Below are 20378 nucleotides of genomic sequence, written 5' to 3'. Positions count from 1 at the left end.
GTAACAAGAAATAATCCCTCAGAGATATTGAACTGTCTCCCCCATGACTACTATTAATAGAAATGTAATTTTGAAGGGGAAAGGAGGGAATTCACTGGCTTTGCAAAATACATTGGCCATTTTTGGTTGTCTCCTAAATGAAGAGGGTGAAATCTATTAAGCTGACTATGTCTGTCAGAGGTACCAGGGAGGGGGGGGGGGTGATTCCCCCTCCCTCTGCACCCCCCCCCCCCACACACACCCTCAAAAACTGCTCCACAAGGTTGGGGACCTTCTGGAGCAGATTTTGAGGGTGTCGCAGGGTTAGAAGAGAGGAGGAGGAAGTCCTGATATGCAACACTGGATTCCGACCAGAATATTGAAGACTACAACAGACAAAACCTTGAAACTTTGTTCATATCACAGAAAGTGGACAAAATAAATGGCAGGTACTGCAGATTTATGAAAGGGTTGTGGATTATAGGATTGATCAACTCAAGACCATGGGTTTAGGCTTCAGAGTCCACACCTTTTTAGAAAGTAATGCTACTTTACATTTGTATATTAATCACTTTTTATAATAGGGCTATTAGGATCTTTTCAGACAAGGCATTATCTCAGTTCTTTGGTGTATGCATAAATGTATGGGGAAAGGTATAAAATATGCAATCCTCACTTTTCAAGTAATGCCAAATGAAATTTACTGCTTCCGTTACGTAATCTCAATAAAATATTTTATGCAAAGTGGTCATTGTCTCTTTCAGTTTAAATCTTATCATAAGTTTAATAATACATTTTACTCTTTCTAGTTTGTGAATATATATCTCCCAATTTAAATAGACAGTGATACCTAATAGAGTGCTAGAGTGCTATTCTACAAGCATGGTTGAGGCATGTATATTACGTATCATAGGATTCCTTCTGGATTTCAGACTATTGCTTTACTTCCATTCTAAGGCAAAATATTTTTTTTAAAAACCAAATAAATATATAAATGCTGTTAGAATGTCTCAAAGATTAAATATCCATTAAATCCATTTCAATTGGGCTTCAGGCCTGGGCATGGGACAGAAACGGCCTTGGTCGCCTTGGTGGATGATATGAGGAGGGCTTTGGATAGGGGCAAATGCTCCTTCCTTGTTCTCCTCGACCTCTCAGTGGCTTTTGATACCGTTGACCATGGTATCCTCCTGGACCGCCTGGAGAGGATGGGCATTGGAGACGACATCATTACTGTGGTTCCGGTCCTTCCTCTTGGGCAGATACCAGAGGGTAGCACTGGGAGAGGAGGTGTCAGACCCGTGGCTGCTCACGTGTGGGGTGCCACAGGGTTCCATCCTCTCCCCGATGCTATTTAACATCTATGTGAAGCCGCTGGGGACTATCGTCAGGATGTTTGGGGCGCGGTGTCATCAATATGTGGATGACATGCAGCTCTGTCATTCAAATCTTCATCAGGGTTGGCCGTAGAATCCCTGTCCAAATGTCTGGAGACGGTGAGTGGCTGGATGGGGAGGAATAAGCTGAAGCTGAACCCTGACAAGACTGAGGTACTTTTGGTGGGATACAAGAGGAGGTTGGGGGATGTTGACCTGGTGTTGAATGAGGTACGGCTACCCTTGAAAGACCAGGACCACAGCATGTGGGTCATTTTAGACTCCCAGCTGTCCTTGGAGGCTCAGGTGTCAGCCGTGAGCTGGACAGCATTGTACCAACTCCATCTGATACGGCGGCTGCTCCCCTACCTTCCCGACCATCTGCTCCCATCGGTAGTACATGCCCCGGTCTCTTCTCATCTAGACTACTGTAGTGTGCTCTATATGGGGTTACCCTTGAAGATGGTTCGGAAGCTGCAGCTGCTGCAGAACGCAGCGGCTTGCCTGATTAAAGGCAGCCACCGGTGTGATCACATCACTCCGGTGCTGAAGGAGTTGCACTGGTTACCAGTTGTTTTCCAGGCCAAATTCAAGGTGATGGTTTTGACCTTTAAAACCATATGCAGTTCTGGCCCAGCCTATCTCAAGGAGCTCCTCCAGCAACACCAGACATGCCGCTTAACAAGATCAGCCTCAGATGGCCGCCTCTCTGTCCCATCAGCCAGGACAGCTAGGCTGGTGAGGACGAAGAAGGCCTTCTTTGTGGTGGCCCCCACTCTGTGGAACTCCCTCCCTAGGGAACTCCACCATGCCCCCTCTTAATGAGCTTCCGCCATGCACTGAAAACTTGGTTATTCAGGCAGGCATTCAGGGTTGGTTAGGGTATTTTTAAATGTTTTAATGTATAATGTTACTGTTTTAAATCGTACCATCGCCCAGAGTGGCCGCGTAACCAGCCAAATGGGCGATTAAGGAATTTAATAAATAAAATAAAATAAAAAACACTGGCTATAATAACATTTAAGATGGAGACTGCATAGTGCTTAACAGCGTAATTCTGTGCATGTCTACTCTGCAGTAAGCCCCACTGAATTCCATGGGATCTGCTCCCAGGTAAGTGTGTAGTTTTGCAGCCTTAGACAAAAAGAGAAAGTAAAGTAGTTTCATTTTATAAGGAGAAAGGTTATGGGCCAAATAGTTGTGACATAAAAGTTTCGGTGGCATCAGTTATTTGTTTTCATTTCTCTTCTGAATTGTTAATGGGAAATGGAAAAGTAGACCAGAATAACTGTTCCCAACCTCACTAAGGAATTCTGTTCCTACATAGGTAAATGATCACAGCTCCTCTATCAACACTCCCACAACAAAGTGACCTAGGAGCAATTGTATCTTCTCTATTTCTACTCATTTCCCTCCCCACCTGCAACCAATGCAGAGGGAGGGTGGGATAACCTATGTGGATTCTTCAGGTATACAATTGTCCACCAACCACTGTTGCTACAAGTATGTTTTCTTGGGCTTGATTTCAGTTCACCAAAAGTCTTTCCAGCACTTCCAGACATTTTTCCTGGAACTTCATGATTAGTATTTTCCCTATTCTTCCACAGACACTTTGACTTCTGTGTTCTCAAACAGTGGCAGTATGTATCTTTTTTTGGGAAACTTGGCATACTCTTTAACCACCAAGGAAATAGTGTATATCTGCAAAACTCATCTCCATGCACAACTTCCACAAATTTCCAACAACAGAGGATCAGTATTATTTTAGAAAACTGGTGTTCTCTAGTCCACATCTTTGCTTTAAATATTTTCTTTCTGCTATTGTAGTAACTGAAAGAAGGATCTTCTCAATGAAAAAGCAGCAGGATCTGTGCCTGTTATTCATTACCTATATTTATAATGTATTTATATATTATGTAGGGTAGCAATATTTGCTGGGGACCACATTCTTCCTACAGCCCCTTTTTTGCTGTTCATTCACATCTGTTTTCCCATTCCCTCAAAAGCAAGCAAGATAATCCACACTGCTGATAAGTGCAACTCATTGAGGGATGGTTCAGGACTGGTTCAGCAGTTCTGAACCAGTCTCAGGACTGCTAATGTCAGTGATGAATAAGGGATATGACTGCAGCAAAGTGACTGGAGCTGCTGCTGCTCAATGAATAGCACTGGATTGCACTTCAATCAGTGATTTTTTTGTGTGAATAAGAAATCCATTTTTAAAATAAAATGTCTTGCTTTTATATCCAGAAAAAAGTATATTAAAATCTTTGAGTAGGTACAACCTTTAAAAAAAACTTATGGTGATTATACAAATGTGCAACGTTTAGTTCCTATTTAGAAGCAGGAAGCCTCCATACAGTTTTCTGAACACATAGTAAGCCCTATCCCAATCTTTTGGCCTGGGCAGCAACGGTTGCACATAAATTGGTCCACATGGACCCATGGCCCAGTTGGAACCCACCAGGAAAAGAGCCTGCAGTGTGGTGGGCCCCTTCCTGTGGAACTCCCTGCTTTTGGAGGTCAGGCAGGTGCCAACATTGTGTTCCTTCCGGCTCCTCCTGTGAAGACATTGTTATTTCAGGAAGCCTTCCCTGAGTGACCAGCTGCGGTTTATTAAAATTGGTCTTATCAGAACTTGTTTCTTTTTAAAATGTTATAATTGTTTTAACATGGTGTTTTATTTTATCTTCGCTGTTCAGCGCTCTGAAATCTTTTGATGTGGAGCAGTATATAAATATTGTAAATAAATAAATACATTTCCTTTAGAGACAGGGACTCATGTCCTTAGATAATTTCAATTTTCATTATGAAATAAGCCTCTAACTCATATTCTGATAAATGCTGTCTAGAAAAATAGAAAATGTACAATGAACACACTTAGCCATGTTTTAAAAAGAGGAACGTTTTAGTTCTAGTCCTTCCATTTCAATGTCCTTAAGCTTCGTCCAGAAACAAATTTTGATATTAGTTCTTGTAGTTTTCTTTTACTAAGATTGCCATTGGAAATTGTCTTTGAGGTTGCTAGCTATTCCTTCATAAAGAAATAACTTCTTATGTCACATTGTGCCATAAACTATTGCTTGTAACCTGGTTTGCTTCAGAAAATTCCCATTACCCACTGCTGAGTCCAAACTACCATTTGGAAATTACTTTTTTTTTAAAGCAGTGATTTTAAATTCTACAGGGTTTCTATTTATAAGCTTCTTCAACTGTTGGCTAAAAAGCATTTCAGCTCACCCTTTCGAAATTATTAGGTTAGTTATTTAAAACCAATTTATTTTACACCTACCTGTACGCAGGAGGTTTTAGCTAGCAAGCTCAAAATAATTTTGATTTTCATGCAATTTCACCTACATTCTCAAGCCACTGCTCTTGAATTTAAACTGCATTGGTCACATTAAAGTCACTTAAACATAGTTGGTTTAAATCCCTTGCTATCCTAACTTGATGCTATTCAAGATTTGTTGAATTCCAAAATTGCAGTAGGCCCTGTACAGGACACAGAACTGATAGTTCATGCCCACAGTGGAACAAAGGTGATGGAGAGAGAATAGGGATTGATGGAGAAGTAGTGAAGACGGGGGAAATGGATGGAGAGTTAAGCTTGTTCAGACAACAAAGGTTATGCAGAGTAACACCGACCACCTGATAATAGGAAAAATCTGAAGAAATTGTTGATGACAGTGCACTCCTATACATGTCTACTCAGAAGTAAGCCCCATTGAATTCAATGGCATTTCCAGGTAAGTGTGTATAGGACTGCTGTCTAAAATTCCTGGAAAAGTATTTTATCAGAACTAAAAGGTGCAAATTACAGCTATATTGGGAATCACAATAGAAGTTCCTTTTTGAAATGTTACATAAGCATTTTAATTTTTTTTCAAAATCAGTTTAAAAGTTATCATAATCAGATTACCATACTAACAGCTGTGTCATTACGCTTAAATCCCACATTGATTCATTACTGTTCTAAAACATGTTGTCTTTTCAAAGTACTTATCCACTTCATACAATACATTGATTCAGCAATTGGTTTTCATCCTCACTAAGCATACACTCGTAAGCACATGTTAGATTTTAAGTATGTAAAAAATTATACCTTCAACTGAAATGCAAGCATGCTTAATCGTAAAGGAAATCAAGTGCAGTAGTTTCCTATCAAATATATTTAGGACAATTTAAGTTTAAAAAAATATACACCAGCTTTAGGATTAAAACATTAATGAGAAATAGCGGCAATTGAAATGTAAATTATTGTTACTCCCAAATTACTTAAGACACACAGAATTAAAACACAAGTGGCTATATAACAACAAAATGAAAGCTGAAATGCATTAATAACAGTGGCAGCCAGCCCAGTAACTATTGTAGTATACTGTGGTAAACAGATTATAGGTTAGATCATTGGACTGCTAGATGAAAGTATTGGAAATAATGCAGTATTAGGGATTCAAGGTGAAGAGGATGATTTTCAGGAAGGAGATGAGATCAACTGGTTTGCAGAGGCAAAATTATATTGGTAGGACCCTTTACAAATGTGGAAATGATGGATCCAGGGCCAGATTAAGACATGCTGAGGCCCTAAACCATGTCAGGATTCAGAGGCCCCATACCATAAAAAATAAAAGAGAAAAACGTGTATTACATTATAATAGAAAGGTAAACCATTATATTTGCATATATACATAGGTAATAATGCAGTGAGGAAAAACTAAATAAAAGATACTTCATGCAATAAGCTTTATTTGTATTATCAATACTTTATGATTTCTTAGTTACCATATACGAAACTGGAGACTTTTAATTTATAGAAACACAAGAGCAACTGCAGAGATCAGACTTAATGGATGTAGCAATATAGCTTGTAATGAAAAATTAATACTGGTATTCTAAACAAAACATATACAGACTTGCAGTAATCCTAGCTCCCATTCTCTCCTCTGAGGTCTGAGGTGAGACTGGGCAATCTGTAGATGATGCAAGTCATCCAGCAGCCCTGGAAGGGAAGTTGATGGGGTTGGGATGGAGAGGTCAGAGTTCAGAATTTGGGTGGTGGATTTTATATGAAAAGGTATTTAAGCCAAATTATAATAAGTCCTTATTATCTCCAAAGTATTTAGAGGCCCCTTTTAATATGAGGCCCTAAGCCATGGCTTACTAGGCTAGCACCTAAATCTGGCACTTGATGGATCAGTTGAATGCTGCACTTAGCCAGATCCCTCTCCAAATTATAATCAAGTTTATGCTCATTAGAAATATTCTTAGAATAAAAATTTGATCCTGAACATTAGATTATTTGATCCACAACATATTAGACTGCTTTGTCCTCTGTGTAGCACTCTTTTTTATGGTGAAATTAAACAAGAAAATAAAACATTTCATTTGTTTTACTACAACATATTAGCAGAGTGCAAAGGACAATATTCTGATACTGATTTAAATGTTATTTTTAAAGTCTATAACATTCATATATTTATTTGCTGAATGTTTGTACAGGTTCAGTGGGGAGAATTAATAGCAAAATTGATCATTTTTTAGGGCTGGACCCTTTATTATTTACAGATTTATGTAACAGAACCACAAAAGTTTCCAAAGGCATAGCTATACCATTAATTTTCCATGTGTACATTAACAGTGCATGTTTATACATTGAATTCAATGGGATTTATTCCGAGGTAATTGAGTATAGGAATGCAGTAGAAGCCTAGTTCATTTCACTTAGAGGGATTGGACCCATTGCATTCCATAGGATGTTCAGTCCAGTTCTTTCAACTGAAATGTATAAGATATTTCCTGGGTCAAGGAGTATGTGTGCCTGTAAATAATTACTGGGTTTTGGGATCTGAATCAAATCATAGAATCATAGAATAGTAGGGATGGAAGGGGCCTACAAGGCCATCGAGTCCAACCCCCTGCTCAATGCAGGAATATTATATATTATATTATATTATAAATAAAATATTAACTTCAAATGCAAGTCCCACCACACTGTTACATCACAAATGACATTATTAAAACACAACATAATTAACACTTGATATTAACAGACATGAATTGCAACCTTTGTGGTGAATTGGTAGTACATTGTAGTACATTTTTAATGTTCTACCAGGAGTTTCAGTCTCTTATGCTTGTAATATTTTCTATAGTTTAGAGCCAGTGTAGTGTAGTGGTGAGAGTGACGGACTGGGAGCCGGGAGATCCGGGTTCTAGTCCCCACTTGGCCATGGAAGCTCACTGGGTGACTTTGGGCCAGTCACAGACTCTCAGCCCAACCTACCTCACAGGGTTGTTGTTGTGAGGATACAACGGTGAGGAGGAGGATAATGTAAGCCGCCTTGAGTTCCTTGCGAGAGGGAGAAAGGCGGGGTATAAATGCAATAAATAAATAAATAAATAAATAATAGTTTATAATAAAGACCACCTGACTTGGTATCAGCATTTTTCCTTTATTAAACTTATTTGAATTAAGGGTGTGAAAATTACTTAACAGTTCTGTCACATAAAACATATATAGGGTTCTCAGTAACTTATAAGGAAGATGATACACTGATGACAATTGGGCACTTGTAATTATGGCATGGGCTTCTTCACTAAATTATGATTATTATGTTTATTAATCTTAAAATGAAATTTGGATACACTTGTAACTTTTTCATGTTTCTTGGTTTTTATTAATATTTTAGTCACACCAAAATACTTACTTTTATAATTTATTCTTTTAGTAGCAAAATATTTTGGCTATAATAAAATACGAACAATATGCTTGAAATAGAGATCATTCCTTGGCAGTTTTAGTAGTTCTACCTAATGCTAAAAATTTAAAATAACATGCAGTATTCTTCTTTTGTCTTACAGGTCTTGAATCAACACGTCCAAACTTAATTCTTGGATTAGTGATTTGTCAAAAAGCTAAGCGTCCTGCAACTGTATTAGAATCTGAAAAGACTGATGAAAAGAGAAGCAGAATTCAGATACAGGAAGAAACTGAAATATCTGGATATCCTAAAAGCAGTACACTTTCACAGCAAGAGAAGAAATCTCCAAAATTCTCTATTTATTCTGGAGAAACAACTGTCAGTACAACACCACCTGGATCTCCACCACCTCCCCCCCCAAATCCACCTTCAGAGCCACCTCCAACAGTAACGCCTTCTGTGTTAAAAATGTTGTCATCAGTTAAAGCAGGGAATTTAACCACTGTTGCACCATCAAATCTTTCAATGTCAGGAACTAACACGACTACTGCATCTTCCACTGCTTCCTCATCTTCAAAATCATCCACGCCACTTGACCACATCCTGCAAACCCTCTTTGGGAAAAAGAAATCTTTTGACCCTGTTACCAAGGAATCTGAAGGTGCTCATGCTTCAAAGCCTGAAGGACAAACTATTATTGATGAAGGGCTACCAGCTGCTCCCTTACTAGATCCCATTGTGCAGCAATTTGGGCAGATGTCAAAAGATAAATCTATAGAAGAGGAGGAAGATGACAGACCTTATGACCCTGAGGAAGAGTATGCCCCAGAGAGAGCTTTTGAAATGCAGAGTAGTGAAAGTGGATTTGAAAAACAATGTGAAACTTCAGAGCAAGAAGATGAGGCTTATGACCCAGAAGATGAAACTATTTTAGAAGAGGCAAAGGTTACTGTTGATGATTTACCTAATAAAATGTATTCAGAACCCAAAAACAACTTGACATCTGCTCCATTCGCTCCTGACATATCTACACCACCATCCTTGGTAGAGCAACAGAAAATGTTAGAGGAATTAAACAAACAAATAGAAGAACAGAAAAGACAACTGGAAGAACAAGAAGAAGCCCTCAGGCAACAGAGAGCAGCTGTTGGTGTATCAATGGCTCACTTTTCAGTGTCTGATGCTTTAATGTCACCACCCCCAAAAACATCCATAGCAAAAACTGAGTTATTCCAACATGAAAAACAAACTCCTGAAAAATCTGAGTTGCCTACATCCTCAGGTCAAACTCAAGTATTCAGTCAGGCAAGTGACCCCAGACAAAGTCGAGATCCCCGACAAGCTAGAAGGATTCTAACTGAATGTAATGAAAGTACTGACTCTAATGTACAGCATGTGAATCAGGGAGAAACCTCTGCAGGACAAATTCTCCCACCCAGCTATTCAGGTCCATTACAAACTTCACTTGACAAAGAAGATAAAACACTGATTTCTGTTAGTCAGTCTAGTCATAATGATACATGGGTCACAATTGAAAAAGGTTCTGCTCTCACTGAACAAGATGTTCCTATCAAGTTTGAAAATGTTCCACATGTTCACCAGGAAACTATACATAAACCTGCTTCTATTGAAACATCTACAACTGCACCTATTCGTAAAGTACTGTTGCCCACACCTCCCAACCCATGTTTCATCCCCACTTTCTCTGCACCTAACAATGCTCAGACAGTAGGTTGGTCAAATGAATCTCAGGACAATAATGCTCCAGGAGGAGTAAGAGATTCTTTTTCAAGCCCATCATTCACATCTCAGGAGAAAATTCCTGGTCACTTTGAAGCAGAAAGAGGTTCATCACATTATGAAGACCAAAGAAATCCTCAGTCTTCCCACTTTTATGAACAAATGGAATCTTCCGGAATTCAAAGTGAGGAAGTAAGAGGTGGGCCCCCATTTTCCTCTCTTGGGCAAAAAGGTGGGCCTCCACCAATGTGTGGTGCTCCTGACTTCCATGGGCAGAGGGGTCCAGCACAACAGTTTACTGAGGGCCATAATCCTCCCCCAAATAATGATGGACAAAGGGGGGCTCCACCAAACAGGTTTGGAGCCCCAAGAGCACCTATTCCTTCATTATTTTCTGCACAGCATGGACCACCTCTTTTTGGTGACAACAGGGGCCCTTCACCATCATTTCATGGTGGGCCAAGAGAAAAAGCACCCTCACAGTTTGAAGATCATCGGGAACCTCACATGGAACATAGGGAGTTTCCAGATTCTCAGTATCATGAGATGAGTGGGCCTCCTGCACCTCAAGGACCTGAGCCTCCCCAGTTTATGGGAAATAGAGGGCCTTCACCCTTTCCTTTTGGGGGCCAAAGAAGGCCTCCACCAAATCAATTTAAAGGTCAAAGAGGAGGCCCATCAGCTCAGTTTGGAGGGCCAAGAGGTCCACCACCTAATCATTTCGGAGGTTCAAGAGGTCCTCCTCCAAGTCAATTTGAAGGACAAAGAGGACCTGCTCCAGGTCACATGCCAGCACCAAGGGGACTTTTACCACCACCATTTGAAGAACGAAGAGGGAGCCCTCCACCCAGATTTCCAAACCAGAGAGGTCCAGGACCTCATCAGTTTGGAGGACCAAGGGGGCCTGCAACTGGCCCATTTCCAGAACAAAATGAGCCTCCCCCTAGTAGACTTAATTTTCCAGGACAGTCTCAGCAAGGTATGAAACCAGCCCCCAGACCACTTCTGGATCTCCCAAGTCATCCACTGCAGCACAGGAAAGAGTTGTGGGATGAAACTGGACCACCTGCCTCTCATCCTAATGTTTCAGGGCAGAGTTCTGAGTCAGAAGCACAGTGGCCAGCAACTGATTTTCGAGAGAGTCGAAGTAATGACTATAGAGCTCAGACATTTGAAGGGAGACAGAGAGAAAGATTTGAGGGAGGTAATAAGGAAAAAACAGAGCAGCCTGATCAGTCAGATAATCGATCAAATAGAGGAACCGATGATAGACGAAGAGATCGTGACCATAATTGGGCTTGGGAAAGGGACCGTGGCAGAAACTGGAATAGGGCTAGGGAAAGAGACTGGGAGAGACACAAAGAAAAAGACTGGGATAAAAACAGAGATAGAAACTATAACAAAGACAGGGAAAGAGATTCAGAACGGGGTAAAGACTGGGAACGAAACAGAGAGAGACCCAGAAACAGAGAAGGGGATACTTACAGAAGACGAGACAGATCAAGAAGCAGAGATCGTGATTATGACAAATTCAGGGACAGAGATCGAGCTCGAAGTAGGGAGAGAGAAAAAGATAGAGAAAGGGATAGGGATCGTGACAAAGACAGAGCAAGAGATCGCAAGGACCGGAGCAAAAGTAAGGAATGTGATAAAGACTCTAAGCCAGAAACACAAATAGGTGGCCAAAGACCATCACAGCCAGAAGCTGCTCCTTCATCCTCTAAGCAGACATAAAAAAAGCAATGACCCTTCAATAATGAGTCACTGAGAAGAAAAATAATTGTAAAAAAGGACTGTGTACTACTTGTACATACTGTATATTCTGTTTGTTAGAGAATACTTTGGTAAAACCTGTTTCACAAAAATGAGATAAATTTTGAATTGTAAATGCCTATATTCAGATATTAAGCAGGTACATACTGGACTTGCTACATTTTGTTCATAATGTTTTCTTACAAAATACAGAAGTCATAATTCTTCCCTGCATTGGCATAGAACCTGTATATAGACAGATTCTGATAGATCTTAAGAGAGCCTTGTTCCCCGCCTCTCCTTGGGCCAGTGCATTACCTGCTAGGGTGGGGCTCTGGAGACAGGGATCTGCTGAGCCTGTATGCAGGTACTGCACCAACACATGGAAGGATCATGGCTATAGCATATTTCTAAAAAGTTTTGTTTCCTGCCACTTCCTTTATCTTGAAATTTCCATTTACAGAAGTAAAAGATGGGAACTGTCTTCAAAGAGCACATTGCTTTTTAAGGATATACAGTTAATTTTTCCAGTAACTTGAATTCTAATTTTATGAGAATTTAAGCAAGATCTTAGAAGCCATACCTTTACAACTCAAATATATAGTATTTGGTGTCTCGCATAGTTCTGACATACAAGAGAACTCAATATTTCTGTCCTGAGTGAATCAAATTATGGATGGGTTTGATGTATTTAAGAAATGACTGCTAAGGAGCAGTGTTACTACTTGCAGAGTATTTGAATAAGAAATATTAAGCTTCTAAGTTCATTATCTTTTTACCCAAGGGCATTTTGAGTTACAGACTTCAACTGGTAAGAGTTCAAACAAGAAATGAGTATGTCTAAATAGCTACCTTTCATGTGAGTAAAAGGTTTTAAATGTTGCATTTTTACAAAAGATATAATAGATGAAAATTAATTACATCTGTATACAATACATCTAAGCTTTTAAAACATGCTTATTGGAAAACGTTTTATAAATTGACCGAACAAAGGGGAAACAGCTACCAGAACTAATACTTCATGCAGAGGTGAATATTTAAAATTTAAGCAGCTTGGCTTTTCCTGTAATTTTCAGTCAAGAAAGACCCATAAATTAAAATATCTGAAGATACTCTAGCCAAGGTTCAGCACTTTTAAGTCCTATTGATTTTAATGGGAGAGATTTAAGCCTGTAATTAACTGTCCCATTGACATCAGTGGAATTTTAAAAGTGCTTGATTTTGACTGGAATATGACCTCAGTCCTGTTCTTGTCAAACTTATGGCTATCTTGATAATTTTGGAAGTAAATATTTGTGTAAAGATGGGACTAATAAAGCGGATATTAACAATTCTGTGCTTTAAAGGGGAGAGTTTTTCACTGTGAAATGCAGTATACTATTAGTTTTCCTGTATTCTTCAATTTCATAATTCTTAACAATGCATAGGAAAAATAACAGTTCAACTGGATTTATACATTTACAGATAAGCAGTTACTTTGATATTTTTATAAACTTTTTTCAAATGTAAAATTAGATTCATAACATCTGCATTTTGAAATCTGCATTACAAGTAGCACTACTCCGTAAATAAATCACTACAGATTTACACTTTATATTGGTACATCTTAGTCTTTAAACATCAAGGACATTCTGATTTAAAAATGGCCTGTATACAAAACCTTTTGCAAAACATTAAAGAGGTGGTGTAGAACAAAAATATGTACTATGATGTAATTTTTTATTCAAAATGTTTCTAACTTAAAGACATACATGTACGTATGCAAAATCAAGTGTTTGTTTAGGTTTACTTGACAGAGGTTTCTGTAAATTGTATTTTATATTTCAGAATATATCATTGTACAGTAAATGTGGAACTTCATAGGTTTTTGTTACTGTAAGTCAAATAAACATCTACAGAAAGCCTTTGTATGGATATTATCATAAGAACTTATTACAGCATCTACCAGATAATCTATTACTCTATTTTTCCAGTTTACTTGGAAGCGTCATCAGAGGCTACCTTGCAAAACAAGTAATACTTCACTCAAAGGTTTTTCTAAAAAGCAAATATTGTCATTTTGTTTCGCATTAACCAAACAATCTTGTAAATAAGATGCTCCATGATTTGTCCACATTTTTCAGTATGGAAGCAGCAAAGTCTGGACACATACACTATGGACCCAGATCTGGATTTAGCCAGCAGTTGTAGAAAGCTATGTTTATGTGTGTGATAACTACACAGTCAGCTAGGGCTGTCCTTAACTACTTATGCAGCACTCTCAACAGCTGAACAGGCAAAACAATTTTAAACTGAAAGGTAGCTTGACCTTTCAGCTGTGTGACCAACTTAAATTGAAACTTCAAGGATACCTCTGGTGCTTATGTGTCTTTTTAGATAAGGTCGGAAATAAATGGCAGACAGTCATCACAGAGTGAGAATGTCTGCAGCAGCCTTCCCCAATCTGATGCCCTTTATTTCAATTCCCAGCCAAACCCCAGTCAGCATGGGCAGTGATTCGGGATGCTCAAGACTTGTAGTCCAAAACATCTGTAAGGCTGGTCATTATGGACACTGAATTCTGCAGCCCTGGTAATTTCATTATTATTATGGACAGGCTGGGTCCAAAAGCTGTATATGCTTTTTTCTCAATGTATGCACAAGGGCTTTTCAGTCATGCCTTTCTTCCACAGCCTCTGACATGCTAACCCCCAATGTGGGACGGACACACACACGCTGGTGGAGCTACCAATGGAGAAAGGCATACTGTGCTTTTATATTACAAAAATCTTCAAGTAGGTAATTTATACATTCTCTCTCCCAAAACTGTGGCTTCAAAATGGATCCCAAAATTATGAAGGTACTTGCACACCGCAAAGAAACGCAGTAGAAAAGCCTGGAAGGGGTCATGGTGATGGCATTTGTATATATCTTACTAAAATAATAAAGGGAGACATGGAATGTAACCTACAATAGCTAACATATTTCTATATTGGCTACAAAATCACATGGCTTTATATGTAATCACAGTTTATCTTATCCAGGGCTGGCCCTCCCATGCAGCAAGGGGATGCAACCTGCTTAAGGCAGCACCACCATGAACTGGGGCGGGGGGGGGGGGGGCCTCCAGAGCCAGAGTGATTTGTATGGTCCCCGCACCCACCCAATACAGTCTTCCTCTATGAGTTGCCATAGCATTGCATTAAGCCCCAAGCTTTGGACACCAAAAGCTGTCAAGTATACTACCACCATGGCAATAATAGCCAAAGTATGTATGAACAGATAAGGAACAGGGGGCACCCACCCATTATATGTACAAACCTCAGGGAGAGTGGGCTCTCTAAGACACTAGCATTCCATTCATCTTAATGTTTTGTTGGGTTCAAGTCATTTTCAAGCATGGTACTCCCATGCAAATAATATCTAATGTATCAAATGAATACAGAAAGGAGGTTTGCACCACACAATAAGCTTTGACCCACCCCAAACCATACACCCGAGGCTCCAGAAAAGTGTCTTCTATGAGTGGCACAGCATTGCATCTGGCCCTACTCTTAAATTGGGCATAGGACTCTGGATGTGATATGACCTCATTCTTTGCTGGGGAAGGTAAAAGGTTAGCTTGGGATATATGGAATGTTTTCCCGGAAGTCACAGCTACATTTCTGATATTGGTGGAAGGCCAAACACACATCCCTGATTCCATAGTGCTACTTGAAAGAGTTGTAGTACTTCTGTATGATAGAACCAGAATAGATTGTGCAAGTCAATAAGGCAAAACAGCATCTGTTTTCAAGAAGGCCATAGTCCTTGGAAACTTTCATCAGCACAGTCAGCTCGTAAACGGCACACAATGCACACAATCCATCAGGGAGGACATGTATCGTGAAAGGTATTTCAAAGAGATAACAGTCCAAATTTACCACGTCTTGCAGACTGGGATTGGGATAGGAAAAGTAGTTCTCAATGGCAACCAAAGTGCTCAGGAAAAGTGCTAAGAACTGACACACTGTCACTGTATGAAGGCATACTGAAGCCTATTGAAGTGCTATAGTATCACTTTAATTGCTATGCTCCTTGCCCCCATGAAATAAACTTCAGGAACAACTTAATTGGAATAGTAGTAATGACATCATACATATAAACAGAGAACTACTTTGGGATGATAATTTATCCTGGAGAGCAGTTTAAAACCCCCTTAAATATTAATTTTTTTAAAAAATGTAATGAACAGAACAAATATTTAAGTTTACATTTACGTGAACATGATCATATTTATCTCCCATACAGTATCAATTGCCCACATAATCAAGAAGTCTGTAACTATTTTTAACATTTATTTGGAAGATTTATAAGCTACCTTTCCCCCCCCCCCACCAGTGTATAACTTTTTAAACCACCAAGGACAATGATAAAAACAACAGCATAAAGATTAACAAAACCAGATAACACCATATGCATCAATTAGAACAGAGTTGCTCAAGTGGGGATTCACTGCTGAGAAGTCCCTATCCTTCATGTCCGCCAGCCTAATCGCTTTGACAGGCAGGCACACAAGCAAGGCCTCTGACGTTGATCTCAGAATGTGGGCAGGTTGGTATGGGTGAAAGCAGTCCTTCAGGTAACCTGGAGCCAAAGTGTTTATGGCTTTAAAGGCCAATGCCAGCACTTTAAATTGATTAAATCAGAGTATCAGAGCCAGTATGCCTATGTATACCAGTTGCTGGGGAATATGAGCAGTAGTGTGCTGTTGTACTCATGTCATGCTTGTGGGTTTCCCATCGACAGATGGTTGGCCACTGTGTGAATGGAATGCTGGACTGGATGGACCCTTGGGCTGATCCAGCATGGCTTTTCTTATGTTCTTATGGTTCTGGAAACATACTGGCAGCCAATGCAGCTGGTATAATATAGGTGTTGCATGATCTAACCACCTAGCACCTACCAGTACTCAAGTGGCTGTATTTTGTATCTGAATGAAATGTAGTTTCATTCATAAAAGCCTCACCACTACTTCCTTCAAGACAGTGGGGACCATGCCACCCCCCAAAGAGGCATTAATCACCTCCAGGGTCCATATTAACAACCTAGCTCTGGCAGATTTCAGTAACTTAGATTCCTGCATTGAGCAGTGGGTTGGACTCGATGATCTTATTGGCCCCTTTCAACCCTACTATTCTATGAAAGGCTTCACGCTTCTAAGCAGTTTGTCCACACATGCAGGCTGTAAAAGCTGAAAAGTACCTAGAACAACATGGCTAGACTGTACTCTAGTTCAATCCATATTGGAGTCTGTCAAAACTATGGCATTTATGTTGGCATGGATGTAAGCAATGCTATCTGTAAAATGTACACCAAATTGGTCATAGCAGGCCTATAAGGATTCCAGGTCTTGCACACCAGAACCTACACCAAGAAAGCCCTTCACCACTTGAAAAACCACCACTGGATAATATTGAACTGACACAATGGTGGCAGAGAAGTCAGATTTCTTAAATGCCATCACCACTACATAGTAAAATTGAAGCTGGATCCTTATCTGTGCTCAGTTGTATTTACTATGAGTCTTCCACCATTTGTGTTCTAATATCAACTTTGTCATTTCATCACCCTCCACTCTTTGGGATACCAAGTTGCTGGCATGGCAATATGACTGGGTCCAGAAGGTTTGGGAGCAATTATATTGATAGCTTGGGCCATATTGATAGCCCGAGTCAACCCTTCATTTCAAGCAGACACCAGGGCCTTGAAGGACCACCTTAATCAGGTAATGATCCATCCATGCCAATGGAGCCATAGTCTGCCCAACCACCCACATATCATTTTCTCCTAGTACAGTACAGAAAACAAGGTCAGAAGTGTGTCCTGCCACATATCTGCTTAACCAGATATAATATGTGATAAGCCCCTGGTTGACATGGTGTCCATGCAATCCTGTGTTGCACCCAACGAATTAGCCTCGGTATGAATGTTAAAAGCCCCCCAAGACCACAAACTTTAGGGCCCTCAACACCATGCTCAAGACACCTTTGTCAGTTCAGGGGAAACTATTAGACAGTGGGGTAGACAGTATACCAACAGAATGCCAATCCTGTCCCAGGTTGACAACACCAGGTACAGAAACTCAAACTTGGCTGACTATTGGACACCTGATCAAAGAAATTGAACCCTTATAGATCAGAGCTATCCCCTCCCCAGCTTGAGCTTGGTGCTTTACAAGACATTTATTATATTGGGTAGGAATGTTGGAGAAATCTGCACTGGATTAAAATGAGTTCAGATTTCTATGAATCTATTCTGCTGATTCCAGAGCAGACCAGCTTTTTCCAAGTCATGCAGATTCCTCAGACTTGCCAACCGATTTTTCACTTTGGTGGGGATTTACATTTATGAGCATTAGTGCTTATGTGCATTTGCACAAGCAGAATGAAATTCCAGTAAAAAAAATGATTCTATCACTGAGTGGATGACACCTGACAATCTCTGAAAGGCACCTGACAATGCATGAAACACAGATGGAACGGATTTAACAAAATCTGTTCATCCTTAATATTGGATGATTAATGTTTGGTGTTAATATTAGGTCAGTGATGGATATAAAATGATTTTTCAGAGACAGCATCTTCCTAGCTAGCTGTGGGGACAATGGCAGCTCACCTGCCATGGAGCACTGCCACCTGCTGCTGGACAGGGTCAGCCTCACTCTGAAGGGACCTTCCCCAGAGCTAGGCATTGTAAGTGATGTGGCCAACATGGCTTCCTTCACTTGTTGTGTCATTATTTACTGACATGTTAGATGGTCCTGATAAATTTAATGCCCTACTGTAGGTTCTGACTGGTGGCAACTTTTCAGGGTTGCATTACCTGCTACCTGATCCTTTTGGCACAGTAGGGGATGACCTTGTGGGGGAGGGGGGAAAGTGTCATTTTTGCCTTCTCCGCATGCCAGGCCTGAATAGGACAACATGGCTCGTGCCCCAAGTTGGCTAGGATCTGGAACAGGAACACTCATTGTGGGGCTGGGGATACGTTGCAACATTTTGTTGCAGGTCCCCACTTGTGTTATCTGCTTCAGAATAATGCACAAGAAGACAGGCAGAAGTTACTTCCAATGTGACTTGTAAGAGATCACTGAAGGATTCAAGTTGGCTGCCAGAGTTGCAGGCTGCCCCCCACTTCACACACACAGAATTCAGAAACAAAAATTAAACACACACACATGCACAGCTCAGATGCCTACTGCTGCTACCTACAGAAAAGACTGAGGGTTGGTTGTGAGTCTACATCCTGAGTCCTGGCTCTAACTGCATACATCAGCCTTGTGATGCAGACGTTGTGCTCTGGTATGGCAGTGCATTCTCAAGGTCACCCATAATGGCCTGAGGGGGGGGGGGTTGCTCTGTCTTCCTCATTGGCTCAGTTTGCAAGGTGTTGTGATGACCACATCACAATAGCAGCCTTTACAATCTAAATACTATGTAATTAAGTATTTTGATACATACATAATTTCATATTTAATATTTTAGAGGAGAAAATATTGCTAGCATCAAAGTTTAATCATGGAATCCCTATTCACATTGCGTAGAACACCAGGGTTCCATAGAACACAGTCTGGGAAACACTGGTTTAGAAGATTGCAGGGAGAAACACAGAGGCTTAGAAAGTGACATTGTACTAAAATTATTGATTACTGAGTACTGATTATCACTCAGTGACTGAAATATCAAGTTATGAGCTTTCTGCCTGAAAACCACCACAGATCAACTTATCAGAGCATTCAGAGCATCTCACAAAATCCCTAACACAATACCTTTTATTGGAGGCAGTTCGCATATTCAGCTGCAAATCATCAAGTGTTGAGTACACCAGTGATGAAACACTGTGTAGTGAATATGCATATGGGACAGACCAGAACTTATCTTTCCAACTAACTATCACTCCTCACTGTGATCTTAAGTGGCTGTGTGCTGACAGGATTGTAACCAAACAGGATCACTGAGAAACAACAGGGAATTATTTGTGAATGCTCAGGGAATCTCCAGGGTTTGCAGAAGTACAAACAATCTAGTTTTGCTATGGGTGGAGTGGGGTGGCTAAGACAGCAAAACAAAACAAACTTCAAACACCCAACCGCACTCCAAAACAGCTCAATGAACATTGAGCATGCTTAGAAGCCACTGAATGTTGAGTGTCTGTTGGGCGGAGTGGGGAGAATGGGGTGAGGATGGGCGTATAATGGAGTATTTTCGAAGAGGCAAGGATGGCTGGAACACTGAACAGGAGCACTCTACATTAGACCATGACACTTGTTCTATGCTTTAAATTAACTGACACAAGATTGCAATGCAGCTGACAGCATTAGAAATGAAGAAAGTAATACCTACAACCAATATGTTCATGAATTTGAATACAATCTGTGGAAATATTCTAGTGAGGAAAATAGTCAACAGAAAGCAGGACCTTTTATACATACATATCTGTGGGTTACAAATATACCTTAGGTGTTAAAAATTGTGCTGTCTACACAGACTTATTTTTCAAAGGCTATTTTTGTTGTAATGTTTCCTCACAAAAATATTTTCTTACACCACAATTTATTTAAAAATAGTTTAAAAGCAAACATGTTTTAAATTTTTATTTTGTTTAAACTTTTGTCTTCCAGTTTTGATACCTTTAAAGAAACGTATATGTTCATTATATTCGCAAGTGAAATGAAATCACACTTTAAAAAGAAAAAGAAAAGAAGTCATATTCACCTCTATCCAGGAGCTGAGTTTAAGGCATACCCAAGTGTTTGGGGAAAGCAGCAAGACTTTAGGAAGTTGTAAAGGTGTCTTGAAAGGGGAAATGG

The 20378-nt window shown here is 39.9% G+C and overlaps 1 protein-coding gene across 5 annotated transcripts in view; it reads left to right on the top strand.

The window, feature by feature from the left end:
* The window catches only part of DIDO1 (death inducer-obliterator 1), a 108908-nt gene extending 95418 nt beyond the window's left edge, over nucleotides 1-13490 (top strand). For all 5 annotated transcript variants that reach the window (XM_084854370.1, XM_084854372.1, XM_084854369.1 and 2 more), the window contains one exon: nucleotides 8217-13490. In XM_084854370.1, the coding sequence (XP_084710496.1) occupies nucleotides 8217-11530 (3314 nt within the window). In that variant the 3' untranslated portion in view covers nucleotides 11531-13490. The remainder of the gene's footprint in view (nucleotides 1-8216) is intronic.
* Nucleotides 13491-20378: the final 6888 nt, after the last annotated feature.

This window comes from Heloderma suspectum, chromosome 4 (assembly GCF_057233095.1).
Source record: "Heloderma suspectum isolate Gila_16-S chromosome 4, 16-S_ref, whole genome shotgun sequence".
NCBI classification, from domain to species: domain Eukaryota; kingdom Metazoa; phylum Chordata; class Lepidosauria; order Squamata; family Helodermatidae; genus Heloderma; species Heloderma suspectum.
Note: the sequence above shows the minus strand (reverse complement) of the source record. Positions and strands in the feature narration are given on the sequence as shown.